At 39.0% G+C, this 20,172-nt stretch overlaps 1 protein-coding gene across 2 annotated transcripts; it reads right to left on the reverse strand.

Annotated features, from left to right (window-relative positions):
- Positions 1-767: 767 nt before the first annotated feature.
- Positions 768-18,613, reverse strand: LOC309497872 (interferon-induced very large GTPase 1-like). 2 transcript variants are annotated; one of them, XM_082168253.1, is made up of 6 exons: positions 18,548-18,613; positions 16,104-16,179; positions 13,398-13,488; positions 12,659-13,261; positions 11,128-11,195; positions 768-6,069 (listed from the first exon to the last, which is right to left on the reverse strand). In XM_082168253.1, exons 2-6 carry the CDS (start codon positions 16,170-16,172, stop codon positions 1,312-1,314), a joined length of 5,589 nt encoding a protein of 1,862 aa, XP_082024379.1. In that variant the 5' UTR covers positions 16,173-16,179; positions 18,548-18,613; the 3' UTR covers positions 768-1,311. The 2 variants fall into 2 exon arrangements, with proteins under 2 accessions (XP_082024379.1, XP_082024378.1); XM_082168252.1 differs by having other exon boundaries at positions 12,656-13,261.
- Positions 18,614-20,172: the final 1,559 nt, after the last annotated feature.

A 20,172-nucleotide genomic window follows, 5' to 3' on the forward strand; every position in this document is an offset into this window, starting at 1 on the left:
AGGCCCTGGTCATCTCTAGGCTTGACTACTGCAATGCCCTTCTGGCTGGACTCCCAGCATGTGCGACCAAACCCCTACAGATGATCCAGAATGCTGCAGCTCGTCTTGTCTTCAACGAGCCCAAGAGGGCCCACGTCACTCCTCTGTTCATCTCTCTGCACTGGCTACCTCTAGCTGCTCGCATCAAGTTCAAGGCACTGACGCTTGCTTACAGAACTATCACAGGCTCAGCTCCCTCCTACTTTCACTCACTCCTACGAGTCTACATCCCTACCAGACACCTACGATCGGTCAACGAGCGACGTCTCGTGGTTCCATCACAGAAAGCCACAAAATCACTTTCCAGAACATTCTCATTTACAGTTCCATGCTGGTGGAACGCTCTCCCCACCCTCATCCGGAATGCAGAATCCCTGACAACATTCAAAAAACAGCTGAAAACCAATCTCTTCCGTGAGCACTTAACCTTATAGAAAAAAAAAAAAAAAAAAAAAAAAAAAAAATTCCTTTCCCTTTGAAACATCACTTATCAGGCTTATGCTACTCTGAATAATACCTGAACTTCGTATTTTGAGCACTTCCTGCGTTGTTGTTGCTTTTGCCTCTTTATGATGACTCGCTGAACTTAGTCCTAATTTGTAAGTCGCTTTGGATAAGGGCGTCTGCTAAATGACTAAATGTAAATGTAAATGTAATTAAAATATATGTTTTCAATGAATAAATTAAAATGTATTGTTATTGATTGGAAAATAACTTTGGATTCTGGCTGAATGTTGGAGAAGCCTTTATTAAGAAAATGTAAATGCAATTGTTGGTCATACAATCAAGCAACAATCAACAACAGGCCATGTCCTTCAAACATTCCATTCAATTGTAATATGGAAACACTTCAGATCAATCACGTTTAGCAGGAAATTATTAAACGATTATTAGATATGGTGCAGTCAATATTAAAATGTTTTATAGTTAAATCATTAAAATGTTAATTATAATTTTAGAAATATCTTTTAATTCCAGTGCGATTAAACGTGTACAAGTGAAATCTACTACAGCTCAGTCTCTTTACATTACTTCACAAAAGATGTTAATGTTGAGTGTTAAAGTTTGTTTAGTAAAGTTAATTAAATAAAAATCTGTTTTATTAGAAATACAACTTTCCTTACTATAATTTGTTGCATAAATATTGAGTGGGGGAACTAAATCAATTTGTACTTCATATATTCATATTTTTCCTTGGAACTGCATGTTTATATTTTGTTTTGTAAATAAGTGTCTTAAAATGTGCTATTTTGCTCTATTAGTTCATATATTTTAAAGGTATTTATCCAAACTCTCAATAGCGTCCTCTTTTGTGAGCTTTTTCCATTCGTCTGGAATCTCACACTTAAATGTTTTACTGTAGCGTTTTTCCAGATCTTTCTGGAATCTGCACACAAACCACTTCCAGTAGTTCAATTCAGAGAGATCAGGGCTGATGCTCCACTTTGCATAAACTCCTCCTGCACTTCTGTAATATTTGTATGTAAACCACTTATCTAATGCACGAAAACGTTGATCACTTGTCACTAAATTTGTGCAAATATTAGCACAGAGTTTCTGTGATGTTGTGTAAAACCATCCATTAATTCCATTCACTCTGTGGAAAGGAACACTGTGATCTTCATCATGGTCTTCTATGGTGTTGGTGCAGATGGCTTTACAGAACGGACACTGAACCCAACAGCACTGACGTAAGTGATAAATCAGAAGCTCATCTGTTCTGAACTTGAGGTCCAGTTTTTCATCAAATGCATTTGAGTTAAAATCTTTACTGATGTCAGATATTATAGCAGTAAGTTCTTTTTTTATCACATCTTCTAGGAGGTTGAAATCATCAACATCATCATGTTTGACTCCACTGAGGTCTTTTTCAGAGAAGATCAGCACATCTGAGAGCTTCTGTGTAAAACTCTTCAACCACAGACTAACATCTCCTCTGTTCTCTTGAACATGTTCAGTAGATTCATGTGCAGCTTTCATGATCTTCTGCTGCAGGAGTTTAATGTTCTCCTTCATCTCAGGTAAAACACTGACACTGAACTTATCAGTGATGTACCGTCTGACTTCATGTCTGATGAATCTCTTGAAGTGATCTCTGGGTTTATGAATGTAGGTCATGTATTTGTGATAATTTTCTTTTTCAGCCAGTTTCTTTAGGATGTGTTTTTCCATATTTGATCTGTTTCCTTTCAGTGACGGACAGTTTGATCTCATTTCATCTGCCAGATCTCTAGCAGTCTTCTTGTAGATGCTCTGCTCAATAGGCTCTTTAATTTTCTGACAGATGATCTCACCAAAAATGGCAGCTGATCTTGATTCATGACAGTATTTCTGGAAAATACTATAGTACTCTTCTCTCTTCTTTTCAATATATATTTGAGGATCATTCGCTTCTCTGAACTTTCTGTGTTGATCAGTGATCATCTCATTTGCTCTCTTACCGATGGAAATAACCAAATCCATGAAGAATTCATTCTTGAACACATATTTCACTGGTCCTTTCTGGTGTTCTTTTACTCTTGCCTTGATGTAACGTGTGAGCTGTTGGATGTAACTGATGTTGTAGCCCATCTTTGAAATGTTAAATGACTGAATCATTCTGTCTGTCTGCAGATCAACATCTGTGATTAATGATCTTATTTGGGATTCATCCTCTTGAGATAAAATGTTACCAAGTGTCTTTTTAGCTGATTTGTAGGCTCTTCCCAAAGTTTTTTTAAATACACAGGATTTTTTTAACTGAACATAATCTGAATAACTCTGCAAAGAGAAAATATCCCTGCTCTCCCCCAGGTGATCTACAGGAGCACTTTTATAGATGTCACTGAGGATCTTTCTCACATCTCTCATTATGTCAATGTCTCTGATCGGAGGATTGTCTGTGATGATTGTTTTCATCCACTGTTCCCAAAACAAATTAAACTCTTTCTTCAGCGTTTCTTTATCATCTGCTTTATCTTTGAGTTTTATGGCAAGATCTTTGCTCTTTTCATAGAGAGTGTTTTCATGATGTGTCCTCTGAGCATCAATCTTTTTCTTCAGGTCTCGCTGCTGAAGAATCTCGTTTAATTTCCTCTTTGTTTCTCTCACAATGTTTTCCTGAAGCTCTTTGATTTTGTTTTCAAATGACGTTTTCCACTGAATCAATATATCTTTATCTTTGTCTTTCTCAAAGAATTCTGACATTGATTTTTTCACTTCTTCACTCGTCGTCTTCATTTCTCTTTGAAGATCAGTTTCCTCAACCTCATGAATTGCCTCATTTTCTATTTTGTTATGTAGTTTATTTTCAGTTTCCATCATGGCACTGCGAAGACTCCAGGACCACTTGCTGTATTCGGTCTCCAGTTTCCTGTATGCTGAAATCTCCAGAGAATTTCTGAAGCTGAAGATGAATCGTTCATTCAGTAAAGCTTCCCAGAGATCTTTAACACGATATTTTAGGTCTATCAGCATCATTCCATGTGAGTTTGAGGCATGAGACATAATAGTCTTCTTTAGTTCTTGAATGTTGTCACAGTAGTTTGGGTTTGGTGGTGCCATTGGTGGGCTTCCCTCCCAGAACTGAGCAAAATACTTCACATCATACTGAACATCAAATCCAATGACATCACTGAAACATTCTTCATCACAGACTTCCTCTTTAGCAGCGAGTTTTGTCATCTCATCCAGTTTCTCCTGCAGTCGTCTCCTTCCCTCCATGTTTTTCTCTCCAGCTGTGACGTCTGAAACGTTTTGATGCACAAACACACAGCTGGGAGACAGATTTACCTTCTTCATCCTCATGAAGGCCTGAACAACAATCTGAAGAACGTCCTGCATCTCAGATGGGTTTTCTCCAAAGACGTTGATCAGTGTCAGATTTCCAAGACCAACAACAAATGTGGCCAATTCATTATCATGATCTCTTGTTGATCTTCCAGCCAGTTCTAGAGCACATAGACCCTCAGTATCAACGACCAGAATATAGTCAAAGTTCATCTGTGGTTTCATCTCATCTGAGACTCTGACCAGCTGCATGAAAGCTCCTCTGGTGCATCTTCCAGCACTGACGGCAAACTGGAGCCCAAACATGGCGTTCAGCATGGTGGATTTCCCAGAGCTCTGAACCCCTAAAACTGACAGCACAAAGACTCTCTGGTCTCCCAGTTTCTGGATGAGTTTATCTAGAACAGCAGAGATCCAGATCACAGGAACATGACCAGCATCTCCATCCATCAGTTCCAGTGGAAATCCAGAGATCATCATCTCTGCTGCAAGACTCGGGAGAGAAGAGAAGTGAACCTGCAGGCCTTTCTTTTGCTTCTTCACAGATGAACATGATTCATATATCTGACCGATCTCCCTCATGATGTGCTCCAAACCAAAGGCTGCAGCCTGAAGATCCTCAGATATTCTCTCAAGTTCTGTTTGTTTAGCTTTGAGTTGTTCAGATTTTTCATGTTTCTTTTTCATTTGTAAGACTGTTGACCACTTTTCATCATATTTGTGATGTAGAAGAGAAAGGTCAACTGATGTATATTCACCCAGAAGGATTCCGAGCCATTTAATGAAAAACATCTTATGTTTATCATGTGAGTTCATTTGTCTTATGAAGAGCTTCATAAACTCACTGATGCCAGATTTATGCTGCTGTTCACGGATTTCCTTCATCTCTGTTTGTTTCCTTCTGATGTCCATTTCTATATTTTCTCCTTGAGGTCGATGTAGTTCTTTGTTCTTCTTACTCCACTGATGCCACAGTTTCCCCTGATGAGGCAGAAATGATTCTTTGATTTCTGTCAGATCTTTCTCCTTCAGTAAATTCAACATCTGCTGTGCTGCTTCTCTTCCTCTCCTGCAGTCATCATCATCTTCCTCATCTACTCTGATGTCTGAGTGTTTCGACACATCTTCAAGTCTGAAAGTGGAAGATGATTCTGAGAGACAATCATTTATCGCTCTTCTGAGTTCTTCAGATACATCTGACTGATTTCTGTCTTTCAAACCAATCTTGTATTTTCCTCTCCGCATCTCAGTGATGATTGACACATCCTCAGTAAGAAGACAAATGAGTGGCTTTCTGTTCCTGGACAAGATTTGTATCTTTGCAGCATGTTTGTCATTCCTGTCCAGTTGTGGAAGAACAACAACATTGACTGAAGCCATTTCAAAGAGGATCTGCAGCTGTTTCTCATGGTCTCCTGCATCACCGTGTAGATTACAGAACGCAACACATTCAGTGAATGTATCTGTGTCTTTCCCAGAGGGGCAGAACCAGGCGATCTCCACCACTCCATCCATCAGGACTCTGGATCTGCTGCTGCCTGGGCAGTTCCTGTGGAAGAACGTGTTGTGTCTCTCATTGGTCAGACTGTTCATCAGCTGAGACTTGGATGAAGACACAGAGCCAAACCTGAAGAAAAACACCATTGGAGTTTCTGCCTTGTAGATCGGCTTGGTTTGACTGGTGATTTTATGGTTGGTGTCTCTCTTCTTCCAGCTCTTGTTGATTTGTCTGAATGTCCAGAGATGAAACTCAATCTGTTGTGTGAATGGATCAGGAACAAGCAGAGGCAGAGCGTACTGACACTGGGACAGTTTAGTGACAATCAGCTGCTTCAGGAAACCGTCAGCACAGTGAAATACGGCCATCTGAACATCCATCGGGTGAATTCGCTCAGATTGACTGTTTCCTTTGTTTGACATAGACATTTCATCAAAAATATCAAACTCATCTTCAGATGAGTCTTTGTCTTTTTGTTGTGTGTCATCCTGTTCATTAGTCTGTTTAGTTTTAATATATCTTGCTCTGTAGTTCAACATCAGTAGTTTTTGAATGAAAGTTTGAATCAGCTCCTCTTCAGCACAAGACTCATGTGACAGTAATGAATGTGCAGTTATCCGAAGAACATCTGCAGCTCTCAGATTATGATCATGCCTGCCTTCAAGATGAAGTCTGTCAAAGAGTGTTTTTAAGCCTGTAAGCATTTCTTTTTCTTTATGTTGATCTGGTTTTGCTCTGTCTGTTCTAAGCTTTTCTGTAGTTCCCTGTGGAAAAAAATAGACATCATTTTTGTGTGAGTTCATCACTATTGTTCCTCAATTTAAACAGCTGTAACTTTTGATCCCTATGGTGAACACTCACCAAATTGTTAATGCATTATAGATTTTTAGGCTAAAAGCATTTTGCATTATTTTTTGAATGATAGAGTTTTATGGGATGTATGGTTTAGTAACAATCAGTATTTCCACCACAATTAAATTTTTCAGTGTTTCACATTTTTGGTAAAATATATCTATACCATAATATTTATGTGCAAATGTTTTGGGACTTTTCTTTTCTGAAGACTCTAGATGTTGTACAATAACAAAATGGTTAGTACACCCCAAAACTGAAACATCTGAGATGGCATTAGCAGAACTATTGACTCCAGGCAATTATACCATGCATATGCATTTATTTTGCCCTATAAATAGCTCAAAGGTTGGTGGATTGCATAACTTCCTGCATTTTGACCTTTTCCAACTCCTTCTGGTGTTGTGACCCTGAAGCGCCATGTACGTGTCATTTGTTTAGATGCCGTAAGAGTTTGGACAAGGATGCTTTGTTTCTTTACATTGTTAATTCTGTGTTGATCACAGGGATGTAACCTCCAATCCAAGAATGTGAGTGCATGGGCTGTTACTGTGGTTATTGTCGACGTTGTGTTTAGCCTATAGCAACAAGCTGTATCACACAGCGTTTCTATCCCACTCCTGGATTACAGCAGAGGTGTGTGTGTTAAAATGTTAGGTTTGTCACAGTGATAACATCATTGTTTAATCATTGGGTTATCTAAAGGATTGTGTATTTTGAATATTTATGTTTATGTTGTGAAGGCCTTAGGCCTTCGTTTGAGTGCGCATGCGCCAGCGTGCATGCAGCCTGTTGCAGTTGCCCCGACATTCGTCACCTTATTTTGAACTTTTAAACTTTCGTTTATATTTCACATGTGTGATTTTGGTCTATACATAATTTAAACTAGACTCTCTCTAATCATGCAATTTGAGAGAGTTCTGGTAAGCCACGGAACTGTTGCGCAGCAACTTCATGGCCACTTTGTTTACACCCGGGACCAGCTGATCGCGCTAAAGCCGACCGGGGCGCACAGGCCCACAGACATCCCCACTGAGATCTGGAGGAGGACACATAGAGGTTGCAGAGGAGGAACGAAACGGCGAGGGAAGAGAGAGGGGCCAGACAACAGAGACTTAGGAGAAGGAGATTTAAGCCGTGTCTCCCCTCTCTCATCATGGGCAACATGAGGTCACTGGCTAATAAGATGAACGAGCTAACAGCGTTAGCCCGGAGTCAGAGGGAATTCCGGGAGTGTAGTTTAATGTGCTTCACGGAGACTTGGCTATACTCGGATATCCCTGACCACAACGTTTCCATCGACGGCTTTCAGATTGTTGGGGCTGACAGGGATTGACCAAGAGCGGTAAGCGTAAAGGCGGGGGGCTTGAACTGAACTGCTTTGCTGTGGGACTCCGGCCATATTATCTGCCACAGGAAATTTCACATGCCATCGCCGTTGCTGTTTACATTCCGCCCTCTGGTAACCCAACGTCGCCGTGTAACGTTATTCACTCCGCCATTGTTGAACTTCAGACTCAACACCCGAGTGCCCTCATAGTGATCTCGGGTGACTTCAACCACGTCACTATGAACAACACACTAACCAACTTTACCCAGTATGTGAGATGTCATTCTAGAGAGGAGAGAACCCTTGACCTGCTGTATACTAACGTTAAGGATGCAGCTCTTCCTCCCTCCCCCACTGGGCAGGTCAAACCACAGCCTGGTTTATATCAATCCCTGCTATTTGCCTCTGGTGAAAAGGCAGCCTGTGTCCACAAGGACAGTGAGTAGATGGTCAGAGGAGGCCTATGAGACACTTAAGGGATATTTCAAGGTGACAGACTGGGGTGTACTCTGTGAGCCACATAGAGAGGATATAGATGGGCTTACTGAGTGTATCTCAGACTATATAAATTTCTGTGTTACCCAAACAACAAACCGTGGGTAACAAGGGACATCAAGGACATTCTGAATGCCAAGAAGGAGGGCTTTTAGAGATGGGAATATGGAGGAGATGAAGGCCATTCAGGGGGACCTGAAGGTGAAGATCAGGGAGGCTAAGGAGAAGTACAGGAGGAAGCTGGAGCATAAACTCCAGCAGAACAACATGAGGGAGGTCTGGAGCGGCATGAGGAGCATCACTGGCTTCAGACCGACTGGCAGCAGAGGAGTTGAAGGCAGCTTGGACAGGAGATGAACCAATGAACTTAATCTGTTCTTTAACAGATTTTATACTATGTCTCCTGCCCATCCCCCAACTAACTCAGCTGCTGTTTTACCTCCAATCCAACTACTCCCCCCTCCTCCTCCTCCCTCCTCCTGGGAGATCCTTACTCCCCCATTCTCCGGCCCTCAGGTTAATAGCTCTCTCCAGCCTGATGACTCCTTCTCTCCCCTTCCTCCACCTCTGATCTCTGTGTACCTCACTGCTGACCAGGTGAGAAGACAGCTGAGGAGACTCCACTCTAATAAGGCTGCAGGTCCTGATGGTGTCCGTCCTGGAGTGCCCAAAGCCTGTGCCTCCCAGCTGTGTGGAGTCCTTCATCATGTCTTCAACCTGATTCTGAGTCTCCAAAGGGTCCCTGTGCTGTGGAAGACGTCTTGCCTCGTTCCTGTGCCAAAGACACCACGTCCCAGTAACTCCAAGGACTACAGACCCATGGCACGGACCTCCCACATTATGAATACCCTGGAGAGACTGGTCCTGGATCAGCTGCGGCCCATGGTCAGACCTATCCTGGACCCACTCCAGTTCGCCTACCAGCCCCGACTGGGAATTGAGGATGCCATCATCTTCCTGCTCAACCTCTTCTACCCCCACCTGGACAAGCTGGTAAGCACGGTGAGGGTCATTTTTTTTTACTTCTCCATTGCTTTCAACACCATCCGGCCTGGATTATTGACTACCTGACTGGCAGACCACAGTATGTGTGCCTGCAACACTGTGTATCAGACAGAATGGTCAGCAACACCGGGGCCCCAGAGGGGACTGTCCTCTCTCCCTTCCTCTTCACTATCTACACCACAGACTTCAAATACCAGTAACACAGTCCTAACATCTTCAGAAGTTTTCTGATGACTCTTGTGGTTGGATGTATCAGCAAGATTGACGAGACTGAGTACAGAGCTGTGATGAGGGACTTTGTCACATGGTGCGAGCAGAACCATCTGCAGCTCAACGTGACAAAGACTAAGGAGCTGGTTGTGGATCTAAGAAGAGCAAAGACACCAGTGACCCCTGTTTCCTGTGGACATTGTGGAGGATTACAAATACCTGGGAGTGCACATGGACAATAAACTGGACTGGGCCAAGAACACTCAAGCCCTCTACTGGAAGCCCTCTCTATTTTCTGAGGAGGCTGAGATCCTTCAACATTGGAAGGACGATGCTGAGGATGTTTTATGAGTCTGTGGTGGTCAGTGCTATCCTGTTTGCTATTGCATACTGGGGCAGCTGGCTGAGGGTAGCAGATGCTAACAGAATCAACAAACTGACCCAAAAGGCTAGTAATGTTGTGGGGGTTGAGCTCGACTCTTGTCTGTGGTGTCAGAGAGGAGGATGCTGTCCAAACTACATGTCATCTTGGACAATATCTCCCACCCACTCCATGATGTACTGCTCAAACACAGGGGCACTTTCAGTACAAGACTTATTCTTCCAAAATGCACCACAGAGCGTCACAGGAAGTCATTTCTGCCTGTGGCCATCAAGCTTTAAAACTCCTCCCTCTAAGTGCCTGATACACGGACACTTAGTTAGTTTTTAAACTGACAATATCTCTGTTTCTGTACAACATTATCTTTTTAATAATTAATGTGCAATATTCTTTGCTGCTATTTACTCCTCTAGTCCTTTTTGGTTCACCATTATAATTCTAAATAATGTAAATGTTCACCATAACAATTCTCTAATAATGTAAATATTGAACATACCCATATTCCTCATATTTTTCTTTATATATTTTTATATTTATACTTTTATATATTTTATACTCTTTATTTATCTATTTTTATTACTATTTATTTTCCCTATGCCTTGACAGGTGGGCAATTGTGACAAAGAATTTCCCCTCGGGGATCAATAAAGTATTTCTGATTTTGATTCTGATTCTGAAGGGACGGCCTACGAACTCCTGTGTGAGTCTTGAAGCTGACTTCTGCTGATGAAACTGTAAACTACCTTCAGTAAAACGTTTCTTCAATTTATTATAATTCTGACTCCGGGTCTTCATTCATCATGTCTGGTTCTGGCCTGGGTCTTTATCTTTGTGTTTTTTTTTTGTTTTTTTTTACTTGGCAGGGTTTTTGTTGTGGAGTTCTATGACCTCTGGAGTCTAGGCCCTGCTGTTTTGCTTATGATTTATTTTTGCTATATTAGCCTTAAGTTTATGGTCAATTAAATTCACAAATTAAAGTGTATTGTCTATTCAGAGGTTTCATTACTCGTCATTAACAAAGTGTTGAACATGAAGGTCACGTCTCTGTTCTTTGTTCATGCACGGGATATTGAACTTACTGTACAGTATTTCGCTGGGTAACCCAGCCTGGGTTAAGTTATTTCCGTGGGTATAAAACCCTGGTGGCATATCTGATATCAAGTGTGACCTTTGGGTATCACTTGGTTACACCTTGAAAACAAATGAATCAACTTAATGTGATATCAAGAAACAAATCCTAATAAAAAATGTGCACACCTCTTACTGTAACGTGTATCCTGTGTTTCTTTGTTTTTGGTTCTCCCCGTGACCTAATTGTCCTACTGTGACTAATTAGTCATCATGTTCAACTGTTCTGTCAAACACTTTGTTAATTCTCCTGATTATTTAATCCCCATGTTCTCCCTCAGTCTTCGTACATTCTCGGTAATGTAACTGTGTATGTCTCCTGAGATTATCCTGTTTCTGAGTATTCGCTATTAAAACCTATCTCCTAGTATTATTCCTTGTCGTGTGATTTACTATTATACCACATTAAGCGACACTTACCATGTGTTGTTCTTCTGTCTCTGTTGGTGTGGTGGACTCACTGCTTCCTCTGATGATTGGAGCTTCATCTTTTGAAACATGAGAAATACATAATTGACAAGAATATTTTTCTAGCCATTTAGATTATATTTATTCTATTTTATAGCAGTTATTACATTCATTAGATGTAGCTAGGTGCAGTACAACATCTAGTTCTACTTACCTAGGTTTACTATATTTATTCTTAAGCTTTTATTAAGAGTTTGTGTTATAAAGTGAGTGGAGTTTATTTTGACATCGCTCACAATAATATGTTTATTTACACAACAGTTCATTCTGGTTCTCGAATCTGAGAATTCTTTCCAGCCATGTGATATTCTCCCAGTATCGCCACAGGAACGGTTTCATCATTTGTATCACACCACTTTGCAGCACTTCTCACAGTTAGCATCATTGTACACAGTAAAATCCCCAGTGTTAAATTAACCAATTAAAACTCAGTTACAGCAGCTGGACAAAATCTAAAGTTAAAAATGTAAGTGTCAAGAGCCCAACTAAACCAAACACTGATCACTGAATGTTTTTTAGTTTTTTAGTTTTTTAGTTTTTTGTTCTTCAGTTATTCTGCTTGTTAACATCAGTTGTCATCAATAATGCTCAATTATCACTCAATTAATCACTTAATTATCTCATTAACTTTAACACTGTTTCAGTGTTACTTATAACACTCTGAGATTATATAAACACTGAGCAGTGTTCATTTAACACTGGGGATTTTGCTTGATGAAACCCACTATTATATTACAATACTACTGGTGTTATGTGACGCAATGTAGTTTTAAGAGGTTTTTTTAGGCAAGAATGTAGTTAAACTTCAAATAGGCATATTTAAATAATAATAATAATAATAATAATAATTTTAAAGATATATTTTTATTTGAAAATTTGACCTGTTGGTTGTAGCTGTTTGTTTGTTTTTGTTATTTACAGCAATATCACACAGCTTGTGTAATATTGCTCATTTATAACTGCTTCAGTATATTATAATAATAAAATAATTGAAGTTGTTGTAATTGTATGTACAATGGGTGTTTGTCTTAATCTCAAAGAATGTGATTACTGCTCTTTGGAGTCTGGAGGGCTTTTTGAATTATTATTATTTTATTTTTATTTTTTTTTGTCATTTTCACCACTAGAGGCAAGTATCTGTTACTTACTCTTGGTTTTGTTTACCTATAATAATTATGATCTTTTGTTAATTCTAATCTAAACTGAGGATATTCACGCAATTAAGATTTATTGAATCAATTTATCATCATGGTCTCTATCAACAAGCTTTACCAACCGATTTAGTCACTTACATCAGAATCGTAGTTAGTAGTTTCTAAACAGGGTATTTAACCATATAACATTTCTCACTGATATATTATAAAAGCCTTTTTACCCACATGTGTCTATAATATCATAATTAGTCAATCTTAGACCAGAATGTTTGATTACAGTTTGGACTAATCATGGGAAATAAGAATGAGGAATCTGTTTTTCTTACCACCTTCACATTCACTCTTTTGTGGCTCTTCTGTCTCTCGTCTTTCTCCAGTGTAGCGCTGCTGGTTGTTCTCATTAAACAGATGCTCAATCTTCTTCATCAGGTCTCTCATCTCTGATTGGTTGTTCATCATCTTGTTGCAGATGTGATATCTTCCTCCACATTTCTCCAGCAGCTGCTCCAGAACAGGGTTTTTCTTCAGATCATCAATTATAGAGTCACACTCTTCTTCTCTCTCATAGGTGAAGAGAATCATCACAAACTGAAGAACTCTGTCACCAAACACTCTCTGAAGCCATTCCAGACCCATCTTATCAGCATCTGTTAACTGGCCCAGTCGCACAACAAAGATGAAGGCGCTGATTTCATTTTCATGCACTAGTTGATCAATGTGATGATCCACAGAATCCAGGTAAATTTCAGCCTCATGTAAGTCAATCATGTTGATCACAGAGACGTGACGTTCTGATATCTTCTGCTGTACAGCAACAATCTTGGATATTTCAGCATTTTCAATATTTGTTTTTTGTTCTCCTAGTACAATGTTTCCATGTCCAAACTGGACTGATGAAGAGTTTCCAAATAACACAATAGACAAATTGGGATCTAGAATAAACACCAAAGAACTTTTTCTCAAAATCACCAGAATTCAAACTGAATTCATAGAATATAAGAACAAAACTGATCATTTAATGATTCTTCTCATTAATGTTTGGGTGCAGTGAATATTGTGTTTTCCTACCTATGTCACTGTGTGATGAGTGAGATGGTACATGAGTCTTGATCATGTCTGCATGGCCAACAGGTTTGGAGTTGTTCTTCTCTTCTATTGGCTGTTCAGAAAGATTAAAAAAAATATTGATATCTACTTGATTAATGATTGTATCATGATCTAAGTGGCTATACACTCAGTGGCTACTTCATTAGGCAAACCCTTTAAGCCCTCAGAACGGCACAGATTCTTTGTGGTGTAGATACAAAAAAGTTTCTGGGGATCTGGAGACAGCAAAGATGGGTGTGGACTGTGGCCATAAAGGGATGGACATGTTCATCATTCACTCTCCCCGAATACTGAATGACTTACTTACTTCTGTGGAATTAAAAAAAAAAAAATAATTGTTTAAAAAAAGGTTGGAAACATGTCCAAACAACATTGGACCCCATAGACTTTCATTGTATCTCCTTTTGTGTTCCACAGAAGAAAATAAGTCATACTGGTTTGCAACGACATGAGGGTGAGTAAATGACGACATATTTTGCAGTTAACTATTCATTTAAATGCTATTTTAACTATTGTGAGTTCATTGATTTGTTTTGGACTTTTTTTAACTTTTGCTGTCACCCCATTGATGCACTGATGATTTCTCCTTGTTTACAGGTATGTTGTTAAATTAGTTTTGTTAAGCACAAAATAGATCTAGTTGATTGTTAATAGAATGTGTATTGTAGGTAGAATATCATAGAGAGAAATATTTAGTTTTAATGCTTTGTGCTGTGTGGTGCGGCCTACACAACATGGTGCTAAGTGCATTCATTGTTTAATTTCATTTGGGTATGTTATGCATGGAAATATGGAACTATACTGTATATGTGAATGGTTTATATTTAGTTTATTTATGCTTTATTATCAGGAGTGCACATAACTGGTTCGCAGATGCGCATGCGTGGTAAAAATAAAGGCTTTTATTCAGATTCAAGTGGCTGCAAGTGCTGACAGTGACCTGAAACACATCTGTGCAGAGCGTTTCCAGTGTTTCTTGGCCAACATGCTGGACACTGGAAACATTTTGCAATTCACCTCCCTCAGGTTCAAGCTAAATAATTTGACTATTGGTGAATGCAAAGAGGAGCTCATGGATGCTATTGGACAGCTGACAATTCTGCTTGACAATGAAGGCAAGTGCAGAACAGAGACAAGGATAAGACTGATGTTTCGAGAGGTCTTATTTAGGAGTTCGAAAGCAGTTATGAATCTCAAGTCATGTGATACCTTTTTAGTTTTTGATCCTTCAACTTGGCCACAGAAAATGCAATACTTGCGCAGATCTGGCAACACAACACTTGATAACATGCAGAAAAATTAAGCCAAACAGCAAATCACAGGCTTAACCAGGGAGAAAGAAGCAGGCCTACATCATCATCTACCATGTTCGAGAGAAAGGAAGATAGTGAGGAGAACAGTCAGGAGGAAAGTGATGACGACAGCTTATAGGAGAAGTGTGTCGTGTACAGTGTGAGTACCAAGCATCTCCAGGTGCTCCTTTGAGACTCAGGCCAAAACCAGTTACAGTATGTGCACCCCTGTTTATTATGGTATGTAATAATATATTATATAAATATTTGAATTAGTGTATATTGGCAATGATGTAATAAATGATATAAAGTACTGTAATTAATGTGTTAATTGTATTAATATGATGTATCATAAGACAGGAAAAATGTGTAAACTGTAACTGTTATTTATGTATTTACCGGCATTATATTATTATTTTTTTCACTTTTTCTGGCCAATGCAGTGGTTTAGTGTGAAGGTTTTCACATAGTTGGTGAATTCTCCTATTTATTAATTATTATTTTGTTATTTTGTTTATTAGGTGTTTTTATGTGTCCATCGTACTGAAATGTATTTTGATTTTCTAAATAAAAACTGATTTAGTATCAAACTCATCTTGACTGCTGGTTCATTTTACAATATATACCTGTGAGCTCATTAAGTGGGCAAGGTTACATAGTAATAACAATGATAATAGAAGTTTTTTTTTTTTACTATGAGTGAATAAGTTTTACACATCAGCAGCACCAGAAGGAAAAATTTAAATGAGCAACAACAGTGACACGATTGATTCAGGACGTTTGTCACATGCCTGTCCTGTCTTGTGCTGCACATGGGTGTTTTGTTATTTTGGGCCATGTGCTCATGTCATTGTCTGATCCCTCCCACTTGTTATCTGATTATTGTTTGAGTTCTTCCACCTGTTCCCTCCTGATTAGCTTCCCTTTATAAGTCCCCTCTTGTTTGCAGTCTGTGTCGGTACGTTGTCTTATGTTCCTGTTCCCCGTGATCCTCTTGAAAGTTTATGTTCTGTTTTGGCTTTATATTTATTAAGTTATGTTTTCCCCCTTGTGGGTTTTGTTTTGTGTTTAGTGTTTCTTTTGTAATAAATATGAATTATTCCTGCACTTGAGTCCTCGCACCTTTTTGCACTCATCCCCACCATGACAACGTTGGATTGAATTTGAGAACCAAATCAGTTCTATTCGCGAATGAACCATTCACACTGATTTGATCAACTTATCTCCAATAAGAGACATAAAAATGTGCAGAGCGAGGAGACTAAGGTCACATTTCTTCCTCATTCTGACGCTTGTTTTGAACAACAGCTGAACCGTCTGACCATATATGCATCTTATTATGCACTGAGTTACTAGAACTGCGGTCTGTGCTTACCTTGGTGCTGGTCTCTTTGTCTTCACCAGGGAGCCTGATCAGGGCATCACCTGGATTTTTATCTGTCATTATTTCACTGGAGAGAAAAGGAAATTATATACAGGTCAGTGGCATCATTTATAAAACTTTACTGTCAACGATTGTTATCTAGGATTAGCGTCAGAAGTGGCGTACGGATAAAACATAGGATGTGCGTACGCACAGAAATATTCGGATTTATAAAACCGTGCGCACGCACATCCTACGCAGATTTCCCTTAATAAATCACAATCAATTCTAAATGTAGTGCAGCTTTTGCGGCTTCATGTCACGGCCCCATAGTTGCCCATAAATAGTCTGTGAAACGCCCACAAGTTAATATTCATCGATTGCGAAATCATGGCAAACACAGAGAGGAAAATCAAGAAACGTAACTTCACTCAATGTGAAGTAGAAATGATCGTTGGTAAGGTGGAAAAGAGGAGTAAAATGTTGTTTGGAGGGCACAGTGTGGGCATTACTAATACCAAAAAGGCACTTGAGTGGCAAAAGGTTGCAGATGCCGTTAATGCTGTAGCCTCACAACCTCGGACCGTGGCCGAAATAAAAAAGAAATGGTCGGACATCAAAGTCGATGCAAAAAAACGCAAGATCAGCCATTGTGCATCTGCAGCCAAGCTACATATGTGTTATGAGGATGAATTGCATAACATGCCAATATTATTGCAGAACATATTTCACTTTTCTTTTTGCAAATATGTGTTAATTTGCATTTCTGTTGTAATCTTCGTTTGATTTTGTTTGTTTTACACTGCAGATCGATCAAACGGGTGTTCGTGTAGGCTGTTAATTGTAAGACTTGCTTTGTGAAGTCTTCATGTTATTTATGAGAGGCAGTATTGCCATTTCTTTTACACAATGGTCTACAGTTTCACACACTTTCACGTGTTTCTTCCCTCTGCCGACGGTGTCGCCATTTCTCATTTCACCCGTTTTTGTGCGTACGCCTGGGTCAGAGCTTGCGTGAAGGACCGCACATTTTCCCGTCAAGTTTGCTTTTTATAAATACCAATTATGGAGTAGAGAGTGGCGTACGCCTTCTTTTGTGCATATGCAATGTTTATAAATGAGGCCCCAGGTCTTGCACCACTTAACATTGATAGTATTTAGAAATCTGGTGTCGATGGAATAAATATTAATATACTGTATATTAATATAATATTCACAAAAAGATGGACTTCTATAAACATTATTTGATGAGAGATAATGACATCCTACTCTAAATTTTGCAGAGTAAAACACCAGAAAAAAAAACAGAACCAAACAAAACTTGAAGTGTTGAAAGGGGTGAATTCATTTTTAGCTCATAGTGTAGACTAGTGGTTCCCAGTCCTGGTCCCGGAGCCCTCCAACATCGTACATTTTTTTATGTTTCCCTCATCTGACACACACATTTCAGGTCTCTGAGTCTCTACTAATGAGTGTTGGGGGATGGGAGACCACTGGTGTTGACAGACAATCAGTTCAACAGAGTTTGAGTTTGCAGAGAGAACGGAAGTTTGCTCTCTTATTCAAGTAAATCACATGATACCCAGGAAACCACAGTGCAAACTGATTCTTCATGCAGTCTACATCCATAACATAACATAAGTTTGGTTGAAGCAGAGAGTTTACTTTTTACAAGTATGTTATGCAATTCAGTGTGCAGCTTAATTTGACATCTTTGTTACCATCAAGTTTGGTAACAACAATGCAATAAGTCCAAATACATTTTTCAGTACGTATACACAAGTCATGTTGCTTTATTTTGCAGTGAATTCCATTGTAAAATGAGAAGGGATGGACGAGCCATGCGCAGTATCGAGAAAACTAAATTCTGATATGAGGCAGGCCTATTTGATCAAGAAGGAGGGTTATATTTAATATTTCCAAGCAATCTCTCCAAATCATTAATAATTAATGACAAAGCCGCTGTGCTATTGATCCTTTTGTTTTCAACATGTGAGACGAAATGAAAGTTTAGGCTAGAACAGTGTTCCTCAACCCTGGTCCTGGAGCCCCCAGAACTGCACATTTTAGGTGTCTCTATTATCGGACACACCCATTTCAGGTCTTCGAGTTTCTTTTAAAAAGCTGATGAGTTGAATCAGGTATGTTTGAGTAGGGAGACACCTACTCTAAAACATGCAGTTTTGGGGGGCTAGAGGACCAGGGTTGGGAACCACTGGTCTAGAAAATGGTTTAATGATAATATTAAGCCACTATATAATTAACTTGCTATCTAAATATTGACTAATCCTCAAAATGCCCAATTTCTTCAGCAGTACTACAATAGTGTTTTTATAGTCTTTATTTCTGCTGCCTTACTCAAATATACTGTTTTATGTACATAAATGTTGTTTTTAAGAAGATAATTGAAAACAAACTGATAATAACTAAATTAATCAAAATTAAAAAATTCAAACCTGAGTTTTGATGGCTTTGTGTGTGTGTGTCATCTGTCCAACTTCAAGGTCCACAAATGCCTGAAAGTTCGCTGTAGACCCTTTTATATGCACAAACAACTGTTTCAGGAAGTCACATGACATCGGACAAAGTGTTTTCTGTGATACCACATTTCCTTTTTGAACAGAACAGTTATGCTAGGCATTTTACATATCAAATATCTTTGTCACACACAGAGATGTGCAGATTTCACCAGTCTGCAAATCTCTGTGTGCTTAAATGAAGTAATAGTATAATATATTATAATATAGCCTAATAATAATACAATAATTTGAAACATAGATTGAAACAGATTTGTTGGTGTGAACCTTGCCTTCACTGAAAACAACTTTCACAGGTCCTTAGAACAGTTGTTCTCAATAGGTTTGTACATTTTCTATGGAAGTAAAGTAATGCCAAAAGTTTTTTAAACAAAAAAGCTTGTTGAATTGCACAACTTTAAAAAAATATGCATTGTATTTTTAGAGCTTGCATTTTTATGGACTGAAATTCAACATGGTTTTGATGTTAATTGTTAATGTTGTTGATTATAAAACACATTAAGTAGTTCATCTTTATGTGCTTTATGTGATTGAGAGTTTGGGCGGACGATTATGCTGTGGATCAATCTCATTACTGCATCATAACTGCACAGAATCATGTTTCTTCAGAGAGAGAGATGTCAGCGGCCGTTTTTGGTATAGTTTGCATACAGTTTTCTACAGGAATTGGATGGACATTCATCATCCATCTTTGTTTTACAGTCTATGATTCAGAACAATGAAAAAACAAAAAAAACAAAAAAACAATGGCAGACAGGCTGAATGAAAATGCTAATTCAGTCGCTGACAGTAGGTGGCGCTCATGGAAAAGCAGAAATGTTAGGAGAATAGCAACTGCACGTGTTAAGTGTATTATTTACATTGCAATACCCATAAATGAATACATAACTTAATTTATTCATATTTATTTCAATTTTTTATTTGTAATTTTATTACAACAAAACACAGTTTTTAACACTGGTACAAACACATATAACACTGTGGTACAGACTCATTTAACACATTTATTTACAGTTCATTCCTTGAGCATCAATAACTGTATCTATCTTTTGTAAACATAAGTACAGTATGTTTTGTAAACATGAGTATATGTGCTCACTTTTTTTTTTTAAGTGTTGTAATTGTAATTGGCAGATTTAGCTGCTCTCAGTGCCCTCTTGGACGGAGTGTATTTTGAAACCAAACCGGTGTGGTTTATTTTTCAGGATAGGAGAGAGCAAAGAGTGCTGTTATTCATGCTCATGCGATTTTCTGTAACTATCTTTTTCACCATGCTGAAACTCCTATCTGAGGAGGCATTGCTATGGGGAATGCAGAGCAATGCTTTCATCAGTCTAGCCAGCTCACTGAACCTGGTCTCATTCCTTGCCGTTTCCTAACTCCCTATAAGGCCCCAGAATCTGTCAACTCTCTGCTCCTGGGGCAACTTTTTGCTGTCTGTGACCTGGTAGTCTGTGAACTCCCCTCTCAATTTATCTGGATCCTCAAACTTCAGTTGGGGAAACATGCGACCTAGCCTTGCCACTATGTAGTATGAACAAATT

This window comes from Leuciscus leuciscus (genome assembly GCF_965113295.1).
Source record: "Leuciscus leuciscus genome assembly, chromosome: 1".
NCBI classification, from domain to species: Eukaryota; Metazoa; Chordata; class Actinopteri; order Cypriniformes; family Leuciscidae; genus Leuciscus; species Leuciscus leuciscus.

Coding starts and splice junctions, on each gene's coding strand:
- LOC309497872 (XM_082168252.1), bottom strand. CDS start 16,172: ATGACAGATAAAAATCCAGGTGATGCCCTGATCAGGCTCCCTGGTGAA. Junction 13,262..13,397: donor CTCATCACACAGTGACATAG/GTAGGAAAACAC, acceptor TGTTTATTCTAG/ATCCCAATTTGTCTATTGTG. Junction 6,070..11,127: donor AGACAGAAGAACAACACATG/GTAAGTGTCGCT, acceptor TTTTTTCCACAG/GGAACTACAGAAAAGCTTAG.